A 25,627-nucleotide genomic window follows, 5' to 3' on the forward strand; every position below is an offset into this window, starting at 1 on the left:
ATCGCTTTCCCTGCAATATCTTTACACAGCGCTTTACATCAGTAGTAGTTATTGTTTGACCTTCATATCCCCTGCACCGCTAATACATCCCGAGTATAAAGTTACTTGCTATTAAACACGATGTAAACTTAGAAACACTAAATAAATATGCTTTGTGTCATTTTAGCCAGGCATTAGCAACATGTTCTCTTGACACGTGCTGTGATTTGGCCTCCTTTACCCGTTCGCTATCTATGCTAATTCCGTAAATTAATTACAAGATAATAATTGTGAAAGAGGATACCTATAACTATACTACGCGCAGCTAACGACCCAACCACGTGATTAAATTTGACCATTTTGATTGGTCAAACAGCTGCTCGTAACGAGAAAGAAGCTACGCGTAGCTGTTCCACACTTTTGGCCCCCTTGGCTTGCCATATACGTGTACCACATTTTGAGCCCTGGAGCCTTTAATAATAGTTTCAGAGCAGCTCACCTCATATGGTTAGTTGTAAAGCTCAGTGAGGTATGGGAAGGATGAAAGTATCAGCCAAAAAACAATGGCTATCAAGGTAGTATTATTCGCCTTGATAGCCATTGTTTTTTGGCCGATACCTCCATCCTTCCCATACCTCACTGAGCTATAATCCGGGGCCCATGAGACATACATCAAAGTCATCCAAAACGCGAATAGTTGATGCAATGTAATAGAAAAACTTTTGTGTACACTGCCACCGATCCCCCAAAGTCACAGATGAGAACTAGCTCATTTCCTCTGATCGCGTTGCGCGGAGCGCGCATGGCTGCAGACGAATGATATGGAGAGCAATTCCTTTAATAATTGTCAGAGAAGGCCTGCGTCACCATGACCACGGTCACATGCAGCACTGGACTTCTGTTAGCCCATACCAGTATGATGGGCCGAGTTGTTCCCCGTTCCCACAGATAGCATAAGATTGCCGCTTGTAAATCGGAAGTTCTGACGTGCAGCCCGAAGTGTATTGTGGGTTGGCGTATTCTTCATCTTCCCATGCATGAGGTCGTTCACTATTCAGTCCATCGCTTATCAATAAAGGGCACGTTGATGTCTAGCTGCCAAATAAGCCAGCTCAAAGTTCACGATTTGAAATATTTGACACTAATTCGTCTGATAGTACTTCCTCTATTTATTTAGACAATAATCATCTTCGTAATCTGTACTGAACAAAGTATTATGCCAAATGTTCCAGTAATTAAGTCCAAAAGAGCATTCCCTAAATATTTTACGTGGAATATTTCTCAACTTAAAGAAGTTTAGTTTCGATGAGGTTGTCGACACATTATTTTGTGGTGACAAAAAATACATATCTTTCGGCGTTTCCACCTGAGTAGGCAAGTAAGGTCAGAAAGGCATGAACAACAATGCATTCTATAAAAACAAAAATGCTAACAATATAACTGAAGTATGGTGGTTAAAAATAATTCTAGTGAAACAGCTCCGCCAGGTTAAGTGGAAACTCGCTCCCGTCAGGTCCAAGTCGTAAAGGTCTTCCACCCAAGGGTCTAATTTACCAGGGTTTTCGACTTAAAAAGTCCCGGGACTTTCTCCTGTGGTTTTAATCTTGTTGGGCGGAAACTTTTGAGTTCCAAAAAATTGAAACAATCAAATAATTGTCTAATAGTATGGACAATGGCTATCTTCTCCAGGCTCCACAAAATAAGATTAATCTCATTTTTGGAGCCTGTTGCAATTAGATTCCAAAAGATCTCGCCGGTTTGGAAAAGGCGTTTGACCTCCACGATGCATTGCCCGAAATAAGGTGTGATCTCTTCCTAAAGTGTGCTGTGGTGCACGGTGTTCATATCAACATCATCAACAGATAATAATAATAATAAAAATGTAAAAGAGTCGAACCTGCACTTTTTACAGGACCATCTCTCTTTCATTAGCGATTAGGCCAGACTCCATCGTGAAATGTTGCTGTGGGGAGGAATCGCCACACCTTCTCCACATTTACCTTCCCAGTATTTAAAATACCCATTTATATACTGGGTGAATGGAGGAGTATATCGAGATAAAGGACTCTTAATCTTGCAGGGATTTCTTCAGGACCAGTAGCTTTATCTGGTTGCAGATTCCCGAGAAGCTTCCGAACATCTTTGAATGCTGAACTTCTGGAGCAGATTCTTCTGCGCTGGCACAAGCAGACATTTAGCGGCAAAGGTCTGGTAAAATTTTCAGCTTTGTCTTTTGATGTAGTGTAGACTTGACACCCATCCTTCAGCACTGGTGGTATATCCTCTCTGATGGACTTACCAGACCGGGTGTTAACAGTGTTCCACCATTTCTTGCTGCTGCTGCTATCTGAGAGTTCTTTGCTGAACTTGTTGTTATAGCTCCTTCTGGCTACCTTCTCTGCATGATTGTACTCCTTTCTAGCATTGGTGTCAAGCCTAAAAATAAGCAGATCTGGACCAGGGACCACACATTTGGAAAAGAAAAGCAGCTCCTGGTCCTGTGATTATCTAGTGAACCAGGAGCCATTTTTATAGAGCCAAGAGTCATTTAAATTTCAATTGTACACATTAAATATAAAACCAGGCATTATGTAGAGCCTGGCTCACATATGATTTTGGTGAGGACTGAGGAGCCAAAATGTTATGACCATTGGGTAAATGGCTCCTGGGTGCCTGTTTATTTTGAAGCTTGATTGTTGTTGTTCTCCTTCATCTCCCTAGTTACTTCTCGTTTGCAGTCATCAAACCATACCTTGTTACTCTCTAAATGTAAAAGAGTGAAAAACTCACTCCCGAAAAGAGTGATTCACTTATAAGACCACTCAAAAAGGAGTGAAATGTGTTTTTAAAACTTTAAAACCACTCAAAAAAGAGTGAAAACCACTCTAAAAGAGTGAATTTTAACTCTGTCAAGGAGTTAAATGAAGGACAACTCTAAAAACGTGTTGTCCTTCATTTAAAACTCCTTGAACGAGTTGTCCTTCATTTAAAACTCCTTGAACGAGTTGAAATTCACTCTTTTAGAGTGGTTTTCACTCTTTTTTGAGTGGTTTTAAAGTTAAAAAACACATTTCACTCCTTTTTGAGTGGTCTTATAAGTGAATCACTCTTTTGGGGAATGAGTTTTTCACTCTTTTACATTATCAGTACCAGTATTCTTGAAAACAAGCTTTGTAGGTATGAAACTCTCCATTGTATCACTGATAATAGTGGCGATGTTGCTGCAAACTTCTACTGGGTCGTCAGATGCAGATTGGAGTGCAAGTGACGAGTCTGCATCCGGGGGGGGCACTTCAATTTGAAATGGATATAGGTGTAGGGCTGGCGCTTTCGCACTAAGGGGCATTCGGTGAGAGCAACAAGTAAAAAATATGGGGTCATTGGGTGAGAGCATGATTTTTGGCATTCGGTGAGAGCAAAATGTAAAAAATATGGAGTCATTGGGTGAGAATATGACCTTTTTTTAAATGGAATCTTTGGGTGAGAACCAAAACAGCGCCACAAAAACCTCAGCGCCTAGAAAACATTCTAGTTCTAAATGGCTTCAAATTTCTTTAGTTAATGATAATAATAATAATAATAATAATAGCGACAAGGCACATATCCACTTAATTAAGAGCGCTCAAGGCACTAAAACAAAACAAACAAACAACAAACTAACAAGACAAAGAAAACTGGAACTAAATTAAGAAATATAACTTAAGAATTACAGAATGTCTCTGACATAAGATGAGTTTTTAACAACTTTTATTTTTTCAAAATAAGTAACAAAATCAGTGATAAATGAAAGTTGCTGTTCAAATTGAACTTGTAAGGGTCTTTGGGTGACAGATCAAATGGAAAAATAGGGGTCTTTGGGTGACAGAGCGCGGAGCGAGCATGTGTTCGTAAAAAAATATGGGGTCTTTGGGTGACAGCGATGCTGAAAAAGGGGTCTTAACAGCCCTACATACGCGTCACCTCCAAAGTTGGAGTGCCCCCCCTGGGGTCTGCATATCTGCAAATGCAAGAAAATCGTCTCTCATCATTCCCAGTAGTCGGCTTTATCCTACTGTCACACTTTGCGTTTATAGAGTTTATCTCTGTACAGCGACACGTTCAGTTTATTCCATATTTCAGTGATGATCCCAGCGAAAGCGTAAAAAAATAAAAATGTTTATATAAATTGCTTAAAAGTGAAGGATAAAGTCATTCAAATTGTAATTGGGTATTTTTGAAATGAAACATTTGGCAAAAAACGAAGAAAACAGCAGTATTGACGAAGTTGAAGCCCCTAATTTATTATACTGTCAGTACATAAATTACAGATTTATGTATAATGCCTTATTTTGCTTTTACTAGCAGGCTATAATTATTAGCACATCTGTAACAATAACAAAGGTACCAAAATCTGAATTTTAATGACTTTTACGATCGTCTGGATGAGCAAATCACCATGGGCCTTTAAAATGAACTGGACTGTGGTCTGAAGTACCTAATCTTGTACCGCGGGGTATGTAGGGCCTACTGTGCAGATGGCATCTAGATCAATGTTGATCAAGTCAAGAATCTGGTCTTCCCGGGTAGGTTCTTTGACAAATGGTGTTAGACCAAGAGCATTGCACCCCAAGTGTGCGGCGTCCAGCAGCATCTGTATAAGTACGGCTGCCATGCAAGCCATTCATTGAAGTGGATATTGAAGTCGCCAAGAAGAACTACTGATTGTGCATTGAATTCAGACAGCTTTGACAAGGTGGTAGAGTTTAGATAGCTGATGATATTGACAGCAGGTGTGTCAACTTGCTACATCAGAGTCGGTAGTCTCAATTGTATACTTCATCAGGTAGTCTGATGAATAAGATGAACAAGAAAGGGACCAAAACATCCCCCTGCAGTACCCCGTTGGATATCTGAAATGGTTTTTGAGATGTTGCCATCTAATATCAGCACTCTGTCATGTCTGTTATGTCCTTATTATGCACTATTATTCTCATTAATCTGTTAATGTAAATGCTCAATAACTGTTGCATACTACGCTTAAAAGATTAAGACATGTATCAGTCTCCGTATGATTAGTTTCTTGAATGATAAATATTTTGGGTGCAGATCGACTTATGTATTGTATCAGTCGTATGGATTACCTTTAAAATCCCTATAATCATGATAATATAAGTTCAACACCATTAGGACTGATCTTTCAGCTGAACTTTGTTCACATCCATGGAAGTTGCTTACCTGATCAATGTTTTAGTTGTTTTAGCCGTGTGACGTGCATGTACAATAACATCATATCATATCAGTAGTATAGCCAGCCAGCCCCCCCTCCACCGACACCTAAAATGGGGACGGAGAAGCGGGAAAATGAGGACGAGAAGGGGGAAAAGAGAGAAAGAAGGGAAGGAGAGGGAGAAAGAGAAGAGAAAGGGGGAGGAGAGAGAGAAAGAGAAGGTAAATGGGAAGGAGAGGGGAAAGAGAAGAGAAAGGGAGGGGAAAAGAAGAGGGAAAGGGAGGAGAGCGAGAGTAAAAATAGGGACGAGCCCCCCCGGACTGACAATGCTGGCTACGATCCTGAATAACATTCGTCAAAGAATGATCTTGCATGCAGAAAATATTCCATATGAGCAACTGTAATGTGTCGTGAACAAAATTGATTTCCAACACAGATATGAACTTTGCTAAGGATAATATTATAATATACCTTCGCTAAAACAATTACAATAGCTTTAAGCCATTAACCACCCAAAATGTAAGTGACTGGTGTGAAATGTTGAAAATTGTAACTCGATACCGACATTTTAGCTAGGCTCCGGAAGAATTTGTATGTGGGGAGGTGGCAAAATTTTGGGCCTGCTATGCTCCGAGGCGCGAAACGCTGAAGGTGGGTGTGGGTGGAGGTATGCTTTTGAAATGCATACACTTTTATATGAATTGTACCTTGCATTTTGAATTATATACCCTAAAATTTTTACCTTAAAAGTTTTAAATTTTAATTTTACCTAAGGGGGGGGGGGGTTCCGGAGCCTATGTTTACAAATGTAATCACTAATCGGACTCTTTGACCCCCTCCCCTCTAACGAAAGCACTTTCGTTAGTTTTGTTTATCAAACTTTTTGTTTGTTACCTATGAATGTATCAAATTGCAAAATGACATTCAAACAATTTACACGAAATAGAACAGGCTTGAATAAATAGGGGTGCTCAATAGGACATAGCCAGAAAAATGGTCAAGACCCGGGGGGAGGGGGTACTTAGTGGAAAGTAGCGGGCAGTAATTTCAGGCTCTTATGGGTCGCGCATTTAACAAAACTGAAACTGGTTTACAGAACTGGTGAACATTTTCAATGCCAAAATTTGGCAAAATTAGGGTGTTTTTTTGGGGGGGGGGGGTCTCTTCTAGTCAGAGCAGCACATCCCCACCCCACTCATCCTGAAATCAAGAACCCAGGGCCAAAGGCTCAAGACACTACAACTTACAAGTTCAGTTAAAGATAATTATAACTCATGAACTTCAGTTAGCAATGACTTCTGTGAAATTGTCCCCAGTTTAGTTACTGTTGATGAATTATGGGATGATTTCAAGTGCAGAGTCAATGCCTCCATAGATGCTAATGTGCCATCTAAGTTTGTGTCGTCTAGTAAAAACATGCCATGGGTTGATCACAAGGTAAAAAAAGCCCTTCGTCAGAAGCATAAGGCTTACAACCGAGCCAGAAAATCTGACACTCCTGAAGACTGGGAGACTTTTCGGTCCCTCAGAAAGTTTGTCAACCGCTTGACTCGTAGTAAGCATCGCAAGTATATCAGAGACACTTGTGCCACGTCGACAAAGAAATTTTGGACCTTTATTAAGAGCCAAAAAAATGACTCATTTGGCATTCCCACTCTAAAAATTAATGGTCAATTAATTACTGACAACATCATGAAAGCAAATGCTCTCAACAACCAGTTTGAATCAGTATTCACACAGGAGGACTATTTACTACCCAACATTGACAAACAACATTACCACCAAATGCCAGATGTTAACATTACTGTAGAGGGGGTGGAAAAATTACTGACCGAACTTGACCCCGGAAAAGCGACAGGACCAGACGGCGTGCCGGCACGCATCCTGAAGATGGGAGCTAAAGAAATCGCTCCAGCCTTGACTACCATCTTCAGGCTTTCTCTTGAATCAGGCAATCTGCCGAATGATTGGAGATGCGCAAACATATCTCCAATCTTCAAGAAAGGAGACCGCACCAAGCCTTCCAACTATAGACCAGTTTCACTCACGTCTATATGCTGCAAGGTGATGGAGCATGTACTTCATTCGAATATCATGCTCCATCTAGACAAATTTGATATACTGACTGACAAACAGCATGGCTTTCGCCGCAATCGTTCGTGCGAGTCTCAATTAATTCTTACGACCCATGACCTTACGAAGACCCTTGACAAGAAAGGACAGACCGACGTTGTGATTATGGACTTCAGCAAGGCTTTTGATGTGGTGCCACACAAACGGCTTATGCTGAAGCTTGACCATTACGGCATACGAGGACCGACCTACAACTGGATATCCAACTTCCTAATGCTCCGAGAGCAAAGGGTAGTTATTGGAGGTGAATGTTCGGACTGGGTCAGTGTCAAATTTGGCGTTCCGCAAGGCACTGTACTCGGTCCACTCTTATTTTTGATGTATATCAATGACCTTCCTGACGATATAACCTCCACTGTACGATTATTCGCAGACGATTGCGTAATCTACAGAACCATTTCTGGTGACCGTGACGCCGACCTTCTACAGACTGACCTTGACCGACTCACAGTGTGGGAGCATACTTGGCAAATGAAATTTAATCAAGAAAAATGTTTTGTTATGAAAGTTACAAACTCACGCAACCCAAAAACACATACATACTCATTAAATAACACTACCCTGCAGGAGACGAACTCACACACATCACATACTTCGGGCCGGTAGAATTGTCAAATGACCTCAAATGGAATAAACACATAGACCATATGACTGCAAAAGGAAACCGATCATTGGGGTTCATTAAGAGAAATGTGCGTTCATGCACACAAGATATCAAAGATCTGGCATACCGCTCGCTAGTTAGGCCATCACTTGAATATTGCTCAGCGGTCCGGGGACCCGTATACTACAGAACTCATACATCAGGTGGAGGCAGTTCAAAGGAGAGCGGCCCGCTTTGTAAAAAATGACTACGATAGATACAGCAGTGTCACCACCATGATCCAACAACTCCAGTGGGGAACACTAGCCAGAAGGAGAAACATCACCCGTCTAGCCATATTCCAGAAATCGATACAGGGTTACCTTTCCATACCAGTGCGAACGCTACTGCGCCCGGTACAGCGCTCCACCAGGAGATCTCATTCACAATCATTCATCGAACTTCAACCATCAAAAGATTGCTTCAAGTATTCATTTATTCCAAGAACCGTCATAGACTGGAACAATCTACCACAAGAAATAATCAATATCCAAGAACCCAAAGCATTTAAGAACCAGCTCAAAGATCACTTCACCACTTAAGGAAGAACAAGCGCACACCATACCCGATTCGTATTTCCCCACTAGGGGTGTTGAGTCGTATTCAACTAGAACTAGAACTTATAATCCAGTATACGTATATATTTGTAACATATAGCTGATATATTAAATGAATCACGTCCGTAACTACAAGTGATTCTATTTTACATATGATATATTATGATCGACATGAAACATGTGAACATCCGCATTCCGTAGCAGACTACACTAGCTACGGAAGACCGACATTGAGCTTTGAACTTGACCTCAGACTGACAGACACGGACGTGTATACCGATGATATACGTGCATGGTTCAGAATGATATGTAAATATAGCACTACAAAATGTATAGTCTATTTACTTACCATAACTCAAAGGAAGCCGTCGCGTCGTTTTAGTGTTCACAAGGCTTTCCTTTCAATTGCAATTGTCGAACAAACACAGGTTTTCCATCATTTGACAGCATCCAATGTCAATATACGTTAAGCTTAAGCTTACCGATATGCATTCACTCTGCTCATAAAACAACACAACAAACTTAGTCTGATTTCGAATCTATCTGAAAATTACTTTCGAAACGTCTTGAATTTTTAAGACGTCGTAGTTATCGTGGTTATTTTTATCCAAGCAAATGCCCCTTCTCACTCCATTCACTCGTGGGATTGCCAAAACAAATCACAGTGATTCATATGCGACCCACACCACCACATTGGGTTCGTTACTTTTAATGCACTCGGTGTTTCTACCGTCCCGACTCAAACGATTCTAGAAGTTGTTCTCACAAGCCCCGCCTACTTTCCCTGCCTTCTCGGCAACCCGGAAGTAACTTTTTCCATTGGTTTGTGTGGTGCAAAATGAGGAAAATACCAATATTTGGCAACGAATTACAGGAATTCCAGTCATAGATCTCGACTGAAAATGGATACATTAGGTAAGTAACACTTTCATTTATGTCATATCAAAAATTGTTGGAGATCTATGACCAGTTTGGTAGATAATCGAGTTGAAATGTGGGCATGTTTTTGGCATGGTCTAGGTGGGAATAACAGGTTCGTACATGTAAACTCAATGGGAATCTCTTACGACTAGGCTAAAATACAACAATATTTTGTAAATTTTCCTCGTAAAGAAAAGATCGGTCAAGGAAAACCTATATGAATATGTTGTCAATACTTCACTTGACCCAAATATATGATTTATTTTTGTAATGAGAGAATCGCACACGGAATTTTAGAGGGATTTTGATAGCAGTTCCCGCACCGTAGAAAAGCTGCTCTGTCATGAGCCGGAAATTCCATCATGAGCCTAGATCCTGATTTGTTTTGCCAATTGAAGCTTCTAATGTTGGCTGAATGCATGTTTTTGATGATATCATGAAAGTCAATCTGTGACAAGATGTAATTTTGCTACGGAAAGTGCTATGACAAAACGATTTTCAGTTTTGGCTTTCTTTATAATCAAGGAGTTTAATTTGATATAAAATGATGCAGTGTTTGATGGCAAAATTTGACTGAATTCACCTTTCAGGGGATGTAATTTTCTTCGCAGGGGGTCATGAATATGTCGGTGACTGAAGTCAATTTTTATGACCCCCCCTCCATCGCGGATCGCGGGCTAAAATTTTTACGACCCCCCTATCGTGGGTCAAAAAATTTTAGGACCCCCCCTTCTGTCAAAATTTTAGAGCGGAGTACACGAAACGCGTTAAAATTTTTGACCATAAGCGTAAAGAAGGCGCACGGAGTGCTAAAAATCTTGCATTGTATAAAGATTGTGTGCACATTTTGTTCAAAAAAAAGTGTGTAAGAAAAGTTACACCAGTCGCCAGCCCTTAATAATTCTATAACCCCCTATTTTGATTGCTACAAAAATTATAACCCCCCTATTTTTGGTCTTAAAATTCTATGACCCCCCCAGTATATTCATGACCCCCCCTTCTGAAGAAAATGATAGCCCCCTTATACCTATAAGGGGCTCAGCTGTGCAATAATTATGAGCCCTGGAAGGAGGGTAAAATTGGGGGGGCAAGCAAGCGATCCGAGGGGGGGGGGGCAAGCAATTTTGGCACACATTCATGGGGTGCCTTTTAAATAAAATGCTCTAAAAAGGCTTAGGAAAACAGTATGGAAACGCTGAAATATGCAAATTTTCATGCTCGCTGTGCTCGCAAACATATCTAGACCTTTTAAGGTTTGCAAAAAAAAAAAAAAAAAAATTTGGCATGTGTTGGGGGCAAAGATTTTTGGCAGGCCAAAAGAGGGAGGAAAGCGATTATTTTGCAGGCTGAGAGGGGGGCAAGCTATTTTTGGTGGGTCGTTCGGACATTTTATTACCCCCGATAATTATTGCACAGCCCCTAATATGGCACATAAATGAACCCTGTGGTGTGCAACCGATGGTGGAGGGGGGATTGGGGGCACCAGCAAAACTACACTTTCATTGCAATCAAGGAACAGCTAGCTGGGGTAAATCTGCCACCACCGCCAAGGGGGGGCTGGGGAATACAGATGCATGTGCTCATTTGGGGAAGTGGGTGGGCAAGGATTTCAAACCAAGCCGCTGTAACAGCCCCATGCGGGGATTGTGCCACTGTCCCAGCTTTACCCTGACAAATTTTCTAAAATCCTCTTTGTCTTCGGCAGGCCTACTAAAAGGTCAGAGCTACACTGTACAAGTAACAACCAACTGCCAGACACCATTAACCAATGCCACTGTGAGCCATTTCATGTCACATTTTGCAGCGGAGGCAGATGGAAGTCATGGAACAAATGAAATATTAAAAAGGACTAAAATAATGACCGGATTCAGAAACGCACTTCAATCTCACTAATTGAAGAACAATACTTGTGTTGAAAGTCGGGACTCATAAATTAGGTGTAACAGAATGTGTGAAAATTTATTAAGATCTATTAGAAATATTCAATCCAATAGATTAGAATTCAATCTAATTCAATTTTAATATATGGGATTAAATTGCTTAGATTGATTTTTAACCCCTTAGATTAAAATCAAATTAGATGTATTCATATTAGATTTTTAAAAATCCATCCAAATGTTTTTTAGATTAAAAATCAAATAAGATTGAATTCTAGATTGAATATTTCTAATAGATTAGATCCAATTTTGGATTTGTCCCAGATCACAATCACTTAGAGGGAATATGCTGAATTGTATTATAAAAATAAAGACTGCACAAAAAGTAACGCAGCTGTTATAAACATGCCTGTAGCGTTTGAACTAATAATTGTGTTCACAATATTTCAACATAGAAAGAAGGATGATTTATTTACGCCAGCATTTTGATACCCCATTAGTCCAATCTCGCTCAATAATAACAACACAGCAGTGTTTTTAAAGAAAAATACCCGAATTGAAAGTTGCGGTTATTTGTATTGATATGAAGTCATTGATTGAAACCATTGATTGCTGTAAATGGCAACTTTTAAATTTGTGGTTTTTCTTTAAAAGCACTATGTACTGTGTTATCAGTATTGAACGACATTTCACAAATGGGGTATCAAAATGAGCGTAAATAAATCATCCTTCTTTCTATGTAGAAATATTGTGGAAACGATTACTAGTTCTGAACTTATAGGCATATTTCAGCTGTGTTACTTTTTGTGCAGACTTTTTATTGGATATCTTCCATCACACAATAGAGGATACATGTAGTAAAAAAATCCCCATCATTTATTATCTATTAAGTAGGTGTGTTCAACTGTTTTGGTTTGTTTGACTTCCTTCTTCATACTTTTTTAATGAAAAAAATAGTGCTTTTATTTTTTCACTTCCTTACAGATCTCAAAATAAATTAAAACAATGATCAAAGCTACATATTCACCATGCATTTTTGTTTATTTCATGAACTCTTGTCTTTCTAATAATTATGTACCAGAGAAATAGGTGTAAAAATACATTTAGTAATGAAGTATGAGATAATGAGTGCAAAAGACCATTTATTTACAGTCTATTGGCAGCCACTAGTCTTTTGAGAAGGCTTTTGTTCAGACCTTCATTTGGGGGACCCTTTGTCAAGGCCATTTGGCACCACTTGTCAAGAGGAATGAAGAACACCTTGAAGTTAACAAAGATCAGGGGCACAAAGGCCAAAACTGAAAAACTGCAGGCAGTGGCCCTGACTGAAATTCGAGTCCAGCTTGTGTGTTAATATGGTGCCTTCACAAAAGACTACATTGTAGCATTGACTGACATCGGCTAGTCTTTCCTGAAGGCTTTGGGTGTGAATGCATTGATGCACAGTCACAGCTTTCATGAAAGAAACAGTGTCTGCCAATAATAAACTATGAACACTTACACTCCTTTAAAAGCATTTATAAGTCAAGGGTTTACATAGCTTTACATGTAGGACCTTCTTTTATTTTAGTTTTATGTTAAGGGTTTACATGTAGGGTCTTCTTTTATTTATTTAATAAATAACAGACATTAACGAGGCCTTATCTGCAATAGCTGCCAAGTGTCATATTTTAGATAAATTATCAAAATGTCTATGGGCAGCTATTGCAGTTAGGCCTTCTGGTCCTAAACCCTTGATTAGTGGACTGGATACTCATCATATTTACGGGGATGAAGGTAAACCAGTAGCAGCTACTAAACAATTTGGTCTACAATTACTCTATCCTGCATCCGCTAATCCTAAGGTGCGCTGGTCATATTTGTCACAAAAAAAAAAAAAAAATGGTCGCTAGTCCTAATGGCTGCAGATTTTCCATTGCTAAGGTCTTGTAAACCTTATTTATTTTTGGACTTGTGAACCATTTCCTATTTTTTCGGACTAGCGATCCGTATTTTTGGACTAGGGAACCTTGGCTATACATTGGTTCCCCTCAAGTTCAGTAGTGACGTAGGTGCATATTTTTGTGGGCGCCGTATTGAATCGTAGTGCGATAGTTAATTGTGTAGCAAAAATGGTGGTTCGTGTGGCGCAGCCATGAACAGACATTGACGTCACTGCTGAATTTGAGGCAAACCAAAGAAAAGTGCCTAGAACATTTCCAATAATTCCATGCAACTTTTACAGCCTGTAAGGAACTATGCATTACGATTACATCACATGATGTCAGAGTCATTTGTTGAGGTCCTTATTATTTTAATAATTGAGCAAACATTTACTAGTTAGTTTATGCACCACATAAATTACTATGCAAGTATTTAAGTTCTCATCAAATGTTCACCCTCCAGAAAAGATTTTCTTCAAAAAATTTAATTGTTGACATAATGTTGGGAAAGTTTTCAATGCATGCGAGTGATAGCCCTACTACGGCCTTTTGACTGTGGTGGTCCAAAACCATGCTATATCAGCTATATCCAGAGAACTGCTAAACCCAGACTGCTAATTCCCCTTTTGGGTGGAGCGGTTAGTGGGTTTTAGCAGTTCTCGGATATAGTGTGTTTAAAAAGCCCTATAGTACGGCTAGCGAGTGATGCGACAGATAACAGATGCCAGCTGTTGACTTCCAAACCATCATCCTCTTTGTCTTTCACGAAACCAGTATCCTCAGTAGTACTGCTGCACCTGGAAATTGGAATAAAATAAAATAATAGCCAATGATTAATTATTACACATTATTATCAGGATTATGGTATCTAGGTTGTTTGTGTGCCTTAAGGGGTATTACACCCCTGCCCAATTTTGTGCCTATTTTTGCATTTTTCTCAAAATTATAGGGCATTGGGGACAAGTAAGATATGTATATTATAGGGGCAAGGACTACAACTACTGCACTGGAAATTTTATATCAGCACAGACAACAGTTGTGGAGTTACAGTCAAAAATGAGGGAAAACCAATATTTGATCAAAAAATCAATAACTACTTGCTTTGAGTTGCTGAATTTTCAGTACAGTAGTTGGGAGTCCTTGCCCCTATACATATCTTACTTGTCACTAATGTGCTATAATTTTTGCAAAAAATGCAAAAAATAAGCACAAAATTGGCCAGGGGTGTAGTACTCCCTTAAAGCCTTAATGTACTATCTTTTAAATTTTTAGATTTTCCTTCCAAAATGATAAATTATTGTAGCAGAGTCATGATATGCTATTTCAATAGGTGTGAGGTCAAAGGTCATAAAGTCAAAAGTAGTCACTTGCAATCATTTTGCAATTTTAATTTTTTTTTATGAACTGTGAGAGCGGAGACAGATTTAAAGCACTAATCTGTAATTTACTAAGTCTACTAGTCGTGCATAGTTTCATGGGCATAGCCATCTTTTTTAGTAAGGAGGGCAAAATAAAACTTAGGTGGTACACAAAAAACTCTGCATTGCAAAAAAAGTTGCATCATACAATTATACATAGAGAGGTTGTATGTCTTTGAGCTTCTAAAAAGGCTTTATTGGGACGTAGTACGCAAAAATTTCGTATTTTACACTATTTTCGGTCATGATCAGGTTAATTTCGCAGAAAAGGGTTCCTTGTCCCTTTTCTTTTCTTTTGCCCTTCTGATTTTCTCTTTTATTTTTTGTCAGAGGGGCACTTTCATTTCATATATACCTGTCGTGCCTGAGAATTAAATATAGGAACACATAGGAATAAGGTATTGGCATTTTGTGTGGTGTGCTGCACCCCCTTGGCTACAACTTTGTAAATGAAATTTAAAAAAAATAAATAAAATGTAGACATTTATATAGCGCTTTATGCCGTAAACAGCCTCTAAGCGCTTTACATTTATTCCGCCGTCATTAGAATATGTCGGAACCACGTTTGCAGCCTACAAGTGGCGCAGGGTCCATCAGTACAACGACTGTGACTACCCCTAACAGCTTCCCATTGCACCTGGGTGGGGTGAGGCAAGCGAGGCAAAGCGCCTTGCCCAAGGGCGCAACACGGTGGTGGGACGGGAATCGAACCCACGCACGCCGAGCAAGCTCCCAGATTATGAGTCCAAGGCCGTAACCACTGAGCCACCGTGCCCTCCAAGTAAAATTACTTACATCCTCCTCAATAAGGAAAGCTGTGCTGTTCGGTTGCAGGTGCTTTGCTTCAGCGTGTGTTTATAGTTCAGATTTTTGGAAGATATGCCTTGCTGAATGGACCTTTCGTGTGCCAGTTTCTGGAAAGACAATACAGTATGACATTGTAATTAAAGCCATTGTAACATTTGCTAAGGGAAAGCCCTGAATATTTTTCAAAATTCTGTTTTTACACGATTGCTTTGTAAACATATAGTAGGCCTACATACTCTGCAAAAATCAAGACTTTATGTTTGCTCACTTGCTGTGGGTTGGGATTGAGACTTAAGATGAAGTCAAAATCATATTTTCCTATAGACGAATCAAATTTCACGCATTCCCCAACCTCAATGGCGGCCATAGCCGTGACGGGGACCAAACTATCTCACCTAAAATGTGAAATGATGCGCCCTTGAAGGATATTTTAAACTGCATTCTACCACCCGTGTTACACGCAGACAAAAGAATGATGACAGTTTACAACACAAAAGAATCTCACATCAAATTTTAAGCGGTTTTAATCCACCAAATTGGGCACTCACAACACCTGTTTGGTGCATGCAGGGACCCTAATAAGGCCAAATAAAAAATAAACATGTTTCACGTCCCCTCACGCTTCCTTTTTTGAGGTTTCTTCAAATATATTTTTATTTTTTGAAATTCGGTTATAACTTTTCAAAATATATGTCTAGGAAGTTAGGATGCTTTCTATAGCCTTGTTAAGATACATGTACAAGAAACACGTTAGGAAGGTATTGTGATCATTTGAGGGGGTGTAACTCTCCTCCTTTTTCCAGGCATTATTGTATACGCTAAAACACTGAGCTCTAAGTATGGCTATTTACACCAATTTTGTGATAAAAATAGAAAATAAAAAGACCCCTCTTCCTCCTTTTTTTCGAAAACCCGGACGTGAAACATGTTTTTATTTTACTTGGCCTAATGGCCGACCAAATCCTGACCATGACTTGGCTCGTTGGATTCGTCTATACTATAGCGAATCCTCACTGCCAGTTAAAATTAATGTTGTGTCGTTTAGTTTTACTTGTGCATTAAAAAAATTAATGAGTTATAAAAAGAAACTCACCTTGCAGAGTCGAGGTACAAACAACACACCCAACATCAGGAGAACGGTATACACATACACGACATACACTGTATTGCAATGATCATGAATGTACAGTCATGACAGTGCATGAACAACAGATCTGTGTGATGCAGTGGTGAATGGGACAAATCTCGTCATGTTTTCGTGTAGTCCGAGGTGCTCTGACGATAACACTCCGATCGCCAGGCAATCTACGTGTAGTAGGCCAGTGGGACAACGAAAACGCTACGTGAACGAGCTAGTTTTCGTGGTATATTCGATGTCCGTGGCCTTAAACTGTCCTTATCCATCATGTCATTTGCTTCTCTAAATATTCAGTGAATTGAATACTAATATTACTATTGCAAACTAGTCCAAGCACGTCGCTAAAATGAGGCAAATAATTCGATTTTCGCAACTGGATACTTCTGTCAGTGTTATGACTGTCGCAAAAACAGCTGATCGAGGTCAGAGGTGAAATCTGTCAATCAAACTACTTTCGCGCATGCGCAAATGGCACACCTGAACTTGGGGAAATATTTTGCCGAAGGCATTGAGGTGGTGTGTATGCGACCTTTCTATGGCGGTAGCGAAATCAACAATAAATATCATTCACAAAGACACAGTACAGCAGCTTGCGTTTTGTAACACGTACGTACGTATTGTTTGACTGTTTGCGGGCTAGCTTTGCGTGTACGTTATATACGAGACTAATAGGAATACTCGGTGTGCTATTTTTAGATTGATGCGGGATTCCCCTAACACGCGCAATGTCTGGGTATTTCCAGTCCGCCGTAAATAAAAACGGAAACATTTCAATTTCATTCTTTAGAAATATCAAAATTTAACAACCGTAAAATGCTTAAAAGGAGGTAAAGAAGTAACGAAATTTTAATGCTGTGGTTCATAAAAAAAATGACATATCTGAAACAAAAAAAAGGCTGAAAACATTAAAAATAAATAGGCCTAAATGAATAAACAAATGAATAAATAAATAAATAAATAAATAAATAAATAAATAAATAAATAAATAAATAAATAAATAAACAAGTAAGTAAGTAAGTAAGTAAGTAAGTAAGTAAGTAAGTAAGTAAGTAAATAAATAAATAAATAAATAAATAAATAAATAAATAAATAAATAAATAAATAAATAAATAAATAAATAAATAAATAAATAAATAAATAAATAAATAAATAAATAAATAAATAAATAAAAATAAATAAATACAAAATAGATAAATACAAAATGAGTATTATTTATTTATTTATTTATTATTATTTAGATTATTATACCAGTCTTAACTATCATGGGCAATGGCATGCATGCAAAGTTCTGCAATAGGTAAATCCCCGAAGTGCTGCAATATACCTCATACTGGTTTCCAAGAAAAAATCACTTGCTAATTTCGCTTTGACATGAGCCATTTCGACGCGCCAGGATAGTTCCATTTGGTCATTGACCCTTATAAACTTCATGATTTTGTTGACATCCCGCTATCTCTAAGGTCCGCTATCTCTAAGGTTCGCTATCTCTAAGGTTCGCTATCACTAACGTGTAAAGTCTATGGAGACAGAATCCCGCTATCTCTAATAGAGAAAAAGGTTCGCTATACCTAAAAAAAGGTCCGCTACTTCTAAGGTTCGATATCACTAATTTAAAATAAGGTTCGCTAGTTCTAAGGTTCGATATCACTAATTTTAAATAAGGTTCGCTATCACTAATTTAAAATAAGGTTCGCTATCACTAATTTTGAATAAGGTCCGCTATCACTAATTTATTGAAGGTTCGCTATCTCTAAGGTTCGTTATCACTAATTCCAATAAAGGTCCGCTATACCTAAGGTTCGCTATCACTAATTTTGTTTAAGGTTCGCTATCCCTAATTAATTAAGGTTCGCTATATCTCTAAGGTTCGTTATCACTAATTTTGATTAGGGTTCGCTATACCTAAGGTTCGTTATCACTAATTTTAAATAAGGTCCGCTATCTCTAATTTTAAAAAGGTCCGCTAGGTCCGCAATCTCTAATTTTAAAAAAGGTCCGCTATCTCTAATTTCAAATAAGGTCCGCTATCTCTAATTTTAAATAAGGTCCGCTATCTCTAATTTCAAATAAGGTCCGCTATCTCTAATTTCAAATAAGGTCCGCTATCTCTAATTTTAAATAGCGCCCGCTATTCCTAATTTTAAATAAAGCCCACTATACATCTCTAATTTTCAATAAAGTTCGCTCTTTCTAATTTAAATTAGCCCACTATCTCTGACTTAAAAATTATTTTAAATAAAGCGGGGAAGGCCATGATGCAGTCATGGTCCATGGCAAAGGCGATTCGACCTTTGTGGCATTAAACCCAGTTAACAGGAAATTAATCCAGTAAATCGATTCAGTAAAGCAAATAAGCTCATGCATTCGATCACTAACGGCAACAAGCTTCGGTCGATTACCCCAGCTGCAGCGTGTGTAAACTCTAATTTGCATAGAGGCTGTACGTGAAATTATTGATTGGCTCCAAACAAAGGATTTGAACCGGTGCACGTAATCATGGCGCAGTGCAGTCCATTCAATCAAATGTTGTCATCAACCTATTTGATCGCAGTGCATTGTTATGTGTGTGAGACGAACTGTCGCGGTGGATTGCAATCAAACAAACAGTGCCTCATTTCAAATATATAGTTTTAGTTTTGGTTTTGGTTTTGGTCACGTGGTTTCCTATTGTCCTGCCTAACCACTTGAATCACAAGATATCGAACTCATTGTTTCTACCTTTTGTTTAAAACTAAACATTTGTGGCAGGTAGTTTCGGTTTTGGTTTCAGTTTCTTATAAGTGGTGTGACAAATAAAATTACAGGATTTTCGAGTTACGTGATCTAAGTATACAAAAGAAATGTTTAAATTTCGCAGTGCAATATTCACGAGCAGAGAAGTCGAACAAAGCAGTCTACATTTGAAAGCATTGATTTAGTTTGAAAGCATTGACAAGAGACTACGAAATCAGCCTAAGCTGATTTCACTGTGAAAATATATAGACCATCGAAATATTTGCATTCGACATTACAAAAGGGCAACTATTGTAATTGTATAGGTGCTATAAACAAAATCGATTCATGTCCTTAATCCCATGTACCAGAATCGATGGAAGGCCATTATATGACCTCTAATAACCTAATAACCTAATGACTTTTACTGAAGCAATTTTTACTGCAAAAAGTAGAAGATAGAGGGGAGAAGAGATGTGTGATGTGTGTGTGTGTGTGTGTGTGTGTGGGGGGGGGTGGAGGGCAAGGGGATATGGGCCGGGAGAGAGAGAAACATATGAGAGAGAGCATTGGAAGTGAAAGAGAAGGGGAGGAGAGCTCGAGATGAAGATATCGAATGTAGGGGAGGAGGAGGGGAAAGGGGTAATTTAGGGAAGATGTGGTTATATAGGGAGGGAGCCCCTCTTAAAGAGGTATGGGTTGTGCTTCCTGGGATAATAAACTAATTCATAATCAAATCATCTCCATGCATCGTTTATGTTTCATACAAACAAACAAATCCCCCACCCCACCCCATCCTTCAATATACGCGCATGTATATGATTTCTAGGCCTACATGTAGAACTCGTGAGTGTAATATGCCACCTACCGTCGACAGAGAGCATCAACTGTCGTCCGCGGGATAGATTTCCGATATCAATCATGATAATAATTATGTTAGCACAATAGGCTATTGTATACTTCTGGTTATATACCCTATACTGTGTCCTCCCAGCATAATAGTGTTATGATTACAGACCAGATCAGCTCTACTTTTTAATCCCTTGATTTTTGGTTTCTGAACAAAAGAGAAACCAAAACTATATATTTGAAATGAGGGAATGTCTTATGTATTACTTTGTTCCGTGATGAAAATCGTGATGTTTTATTCAATCACTCTTGAAAAATGTATTTCCTTTGTAGGCCTATTACTTTGTTTTGTGATGAAAATCGTGATGTTTTATTTCATCACGCTCTAAACAATAATTATAGTTACATGCATTTCAAGAAAAAAATCTTATTAAAACGGTAGGCCCTATGTTGTTTAGAAAAAATGTAGAAAGTGATGATGATGATGATGTCGATGATGATGATGATGATGATGATGATGATGATGATGATGTCTCCAAAAGTATCCCGGTTTGTTTTTCTTGCCCTAAATCGTGCGTATCTATTAATAAGGCACTTCAATAATCAATAATCAGTCACGTGACGGCCTCCACTAACTAGCTACTAACTTGGGTTTATGGGCGCTGATATTTCATGTTCACTGTCACTTATTTATCAGAAAAGTGCGACCATTTGTCAATCACCTACAGTACCCAATTTCGGCATACTATATCAGAAACTCATCATGATGATTGCCAGAGAATAGTTAAAATGTAGCTTGTACCGTTTTTTTGTGGCATCCTTCAGAAGTGAGCGGTCCGATACCAATATTTTCGGTCAAATCTCCATTCAATTAACACGGGGAGTTGGCTAGCTATGCCTTGCCCTCACTCATATTTTACAAAAGTGCGACTATTTCTGAACATCTAACCTAGCTGTAATTTTAGGTCATGTTAGAGAAATATATTTGCTAGAAGTTTGGAGAATACCTAACATATTGACTGGTTATTTTTCACACAGTGATGTTAACTAGCCAAGTGCCCATTCTTCCAACGTAGATCATTTGTAGGGGTCACGCGTCAATGGTGAGAGCACTGTGTATTGTGTATAGGAAAACGGACAGTAACTGCAGTATGCGCCCTCGAGTTGAATATAGTTTATACGGGTGAAAATATACACATAAACTAAACACGAACTCTTAAAGTTCCAAGAGCATCGAGTTGATCGTGGGGGTTGGGGGGGCGGGACACAATATTTGGGAAACTTTATGATACCAGGAAGTGGGCATCTCGTCGCGCTTGCGCAACGCAGGGAGAGTCTGAGGCGGGATGTGGCCCCCATAACTTCACAAAATGAGCCGACAAACTTGGTGGACAAGTAGGCCTACACTATTATTGTGTAAAATCTTTTTACTATACACTCTAAATTTCAAGGATTTAAAATAAATCCCAAGGGACTGTGATTAGGGACCAATCAAGTGTTAGATTTAAAATTAAATCTTTATAATTTAAAATTAAATCTTTAAGATTTAAAATTCAAATCTATAAGATTAATTTTAAATCTAAAATTGATTGGTCCCTAACTACAGTCTTAAGGATTTATTTTTAAATCCTTGTAATTTAGAGTGTAAAAAGTCTCCATATAAAGTCTAAATTGAAGCAGTTTGCAGTTCATTTCCAGTGACGTGTCAATACCTTTTTTTCGCAGGGGGGGGGGGTGCAAGGAAAAGAATAACAATTGGTCAGTGAGCTTTATTCCGGCGAAAATTTTCAGCTTTATACATGTGGAAGTGAATGTTGATACACATTGGGTTCATTTCCCGTGAAGCGTGCAAAAATTACCAATTTTACACTATTTTATACCCAAATCAAGGTGTTTAACGAAAGTGTGCGACCAAACTCGACCACAAGAAGCACTGACCCAAGTTCCTTCTAAATTGTAGGCCTACAGAGTTATGGATGAAAGGTAATGTGTCAGTTATTAAAGGTCATTATGTGGAAATTTTTAAAATGCTTCTAGTGCCAGGCGCTTGACCCAATTTCGACCATTATTATGTTTTGATGAATCCAAGTGTGTGAAAATATTGGATCCAAAACATAATAATGATAAAACTGGAAAGGCCTACTTTATGCCCAATATTTATTGGTCTAGCTATGAGTTTTAAAATATTTTTAAACTCAAACTCAAACGTGGCCATGCTGACCCAAGTTTAATAGCCTATATAGGTTATACACAGATAGGGTCAAAGGTTATTAGGTCAAAAGGTTATTATGGGTAATTTTGTGAAAATCTTAATAATAATTCCTTTAAAAAAGGAATGGGCGCCCAATGGAGCTTTCATGTAATGTGCTGCAATGCAACCGTTTGGATACTTTTTTTCTTTAAAACAATAATGTAATATTAGCATAGATAACAAAGAAAGGTGTAAAATCGTTTGCATGGGATGTAAGAGGATAGGTTTAAAGTAAAAAGGAATAAAGCTCAGGTTACCATTTCGGTTACTATTGTTAGGAAATGGTAGATTATGTGGAGCAAAAAATTTTGTGAAAATCTTAAAAACGCTACTCATCCTTCAATGTTCATTTTCTCGGTAAAATGACGATTTAGGTATACGATAACTCAATAAATACAGCATCTAATAGGTAAGCAATTATGCTTATTATTAAGAAACTGTTTTCTCATTTTTATATTTTGGTAAGTTCCGATTTTAGGCAACAATGTGTGCAAATAGGCGTGTGTGAATCTTAAAAAGTTCATTTTGATGCCTTACATGGTAAATATCTCAAAAAATAAGGCCAATATCAAAAAAAAAAAAACCGGAGTTTGGAATGGTTAAGAAATCAATCTGAGGTCAGTCGCGATCAAAGGTCAAATGACGTCAAATGTTAAAAGTTACCCCATTGGGCATAAACTTGGTTCAAAGAATCTTTGATATGATGTGAACATGAACAAGTCAACTTTAGGTCACATGTGGTCAAAAGTCAAATAAGGTCATATGTTAATATGGGCCCGATTGTGTTAAACTTGGTGCAAATCATCCTTGATATGAGGGGAGCATGAAAAAGTTCTGAGGTTACTTGAGGTCAACGGTCAAATGGGGATACATGCTAAAATTTGCCTGAATGGACATCTTAGTGCAAAGCATCCTTGATATGAGAAGAACATGACAAGGTCAAAAGTCAAATGCTAAAATGGGCCTAAAATTGGTGCAAATAATCCTTGATATGAGGTGAACATGAAAAGTAAAGCTGAGTTTATCCGAGGTCAAAGGTCAAACGAGTTCAAATGTAAAAATGGGCCCTTAATGGGCTTTAACTTTGTGCAAATCATATGAGGGGAGCATGAAAAGGTCAACCTGTGGTTTCACAATGTCAAAGGTCATATGAGGTCAAATGTGAAGGAACATGAAAAAGTCAACATGACGTAAAGGTTAAATGATGTCAGAAGTCACTTACTAATATTCGTGGTTCTACATGTATGCGTGTGATCAGAGCAGTGGCGTAGCTGGGATTTTTTCCAGGGGGGGGGGGCCAGCCTGTATGGAGCGTGGGCCCAAATCCAACAAACGAAAATGGGGGTAGGTGCGAGTGGTGCGACGCACCCCATCGAAAAGAAAGTGTACTTTCAAAGAAAAGTACACTTTCAAATATATCAGAGAAAAATAAAAAACAAAGGTAAATACGTTTAAATTTGGCAATACAGTGGCCCAAGAGAGAAAATGGTAAACCGGGTTATTACTGAGAAAAATTTGCTTGTTTATTACTAATTTTGTCTTAATAGAAATGAATTTTGGCCATAATTCTTCCTAATTTCCTGGTTAAAGTGCGCGCGAAGCGCGCTAAAAATTTCCAATTTCAGACAATTTTAACCCAAAATGAAGGTAAATTTTACGTAAGGCCAGTGCGCGCAAAGCGCGCAAAATTTAGCAATATTACCATATTTCGGTCCAAAACATGGTGTTTTGGGAACATACCTTAGGCTATTTTAGGGCCTGGATCCGGTACCCATCTGGTCTAATCGTAAATCCGGCCCCAAGTTTGAAATAGCTCAATGGTAAATGACTTAATCGGCCAATTTTGTGTCGATACTGAAAATTTTCGGTTGGGGCATGCTACAAGAAACATGTCGGACACAGCCTTCTTGACCACCTTTTTCGACTTTTCTTTTTGGTTGACCATTTTATTGTTTTAGTCAATATACTGTTCCTACAGGTGCTTTTGTGCAATTAGCATTTCAAAAGATTTATATTTCTTTGTCTTCAAGAAGTCATTACAAGTATATTGTCGAGTATATTGATAATAATCGTATGGCCCTACATATCGTAGGCCTATGGATTCCCTCTTTCTCTTTCCTACTCTTCCCCATCTTTTCCTCTCTCTCCATCCTTTCTCTTTTTTCCCCGCACTAGGGGGGCGGGGGCCCAAATAGACAATTTTTGCCAGGCTTATTGACAATAATCGTATGGTATTGCATATCGTATGGATTCCCCATCTCTTTCCCCCCTCTCCCTATCTCCCCTTTCTTTCCCCTTCTCTTTTCTCTCTCTCTCTCTCTCCTTTTTTCCCTTTTTTTCCTTCGCTAGGGCGGGGCCCAAATAGCGCTAGGGGCGCAGGGTCTGAGGGGCGGGGCCCAAATAGGCAATTTTGCCAGGGGCAATCGCCCCCCCCCCCGGCAGCTACGCCACTGGATCAGAGAAGATCTTCTCTGGTTTGATCAAGTAAAATAGTGTGAATAAATTATGATGCATCAAATGGCTTCAACTGGAATTAATTTCCTTAATTTTGGAAAATTTTCCAACTTCCTCAGATACCTCCCCTGCATAGACAATAGTGGATAAACAAGTCGCCGATTTCGTTTTTGTCACCCGGTACCGGTACTTTATGTTTAACACAATTATTTTATAGGCCTACAATTGTAACAGAAAAAACTTAATGGTCCACCAAATGACTTTAATTAGGTCTTCATTTTGGAAAGGTTTCTCACTTCTTAGGGGGACACAACATATGTGATGCGATCAAGCAAAATCAGTCGGAACTCGAAAATATTAAATTTTCAGTTTCTTATAGGTAACTAAATAGCATTTACAAAGCTGCTTTTACAGAAAAACCCATTGAAATTGGGCAACCAGTTCCAAAGATATTAGCAAGTAAAGTGTTTCCAAAACAAGAGGAAACAAAAGGAAGTATTCGCTTTGTTTGGCTGTATCCACAGAATTATAACCAGAGAACCAGGACTCGACCGCCATCTTGATACAGGCATGGAGCAAAAATTGGGGGTATTCGGGTTCCCTCGGAATTCGCTCGAGGCATTCGTTGTCATGCAAGCGCGACATGGATGATGGGCGCATTTGAGAGACGCACATGATGCGACCTACACGCGAGTATCAAGACGCTTCAGATGAGACGCAGAATTGTTTTCGTTCGTCTCCGCGCACCGTCGGCAAGGAC

The 25,627-nt window shown here is 38.8% G+C and overlaps 2 protein-coding genes across 2 annotated transcripts in view; both read right to left on the minus strand.

Annotated features, from left to right (window-relative positions):
* Nucleotides 1–9,193, minus strand: part of LOC140146721 (uncharacterized) — a 33,888-nt gene extending 24,695 nt beyond the window's left edge. The window contains exon 1 of the mRNA XM_072168593.1: nt 8,868–9,193. Coding sequence (XP_072024694.1) covers nt 8,868–8,870 — 3 coding nt within the window. The 5' untranslated portion in view covers nt 8,871–9,193. The remainder of the gene's footprint in view (nt 1–8,867) is intronic.
* A 4,646-nt stretch (nt 9,194–13,839) lies between these two features.
* Nucleotides 13,840–17,046, minus strand: LOC140146724 (uncharacterized). The gene is made up of 3 exons (XM_072168596.1): nt 16,557–17,046; nt 15,452–15,570; nt 13,840–14,035 (listed from the first exon to the last, which is right to left on the minus strand). The coding sequence occupies exons 1-3, from the start codon at nt 16,590–16,592 to the stop codon at nt 13,888–13,890; spliced, it is 303 nt and encodes a 100-aa protein (XP_072024697.1). The 5' UTR covers nt 16,593–17,046; the 3' UTR covers nt 13,840–13,887.
* Between the last annotated feature and the right edge of the window lie 8,581 nt (nt 17,047–25,627).

The sequence above is a fragment of the Amphiura filiformis genome, chromosome 2 (assembly GCF_039555335.1).
Source record: "Amphiura filiformis chromosome 2, Afil_fr2py, whole genome shotgun sequence".
Taxonomy (NCBI): Eukaryota; Metazoa; Echinodermata; class Ophiuroidea; order Amphilepidida; family Amphiuridae; genus Amphiura; species Amphiura filiformis.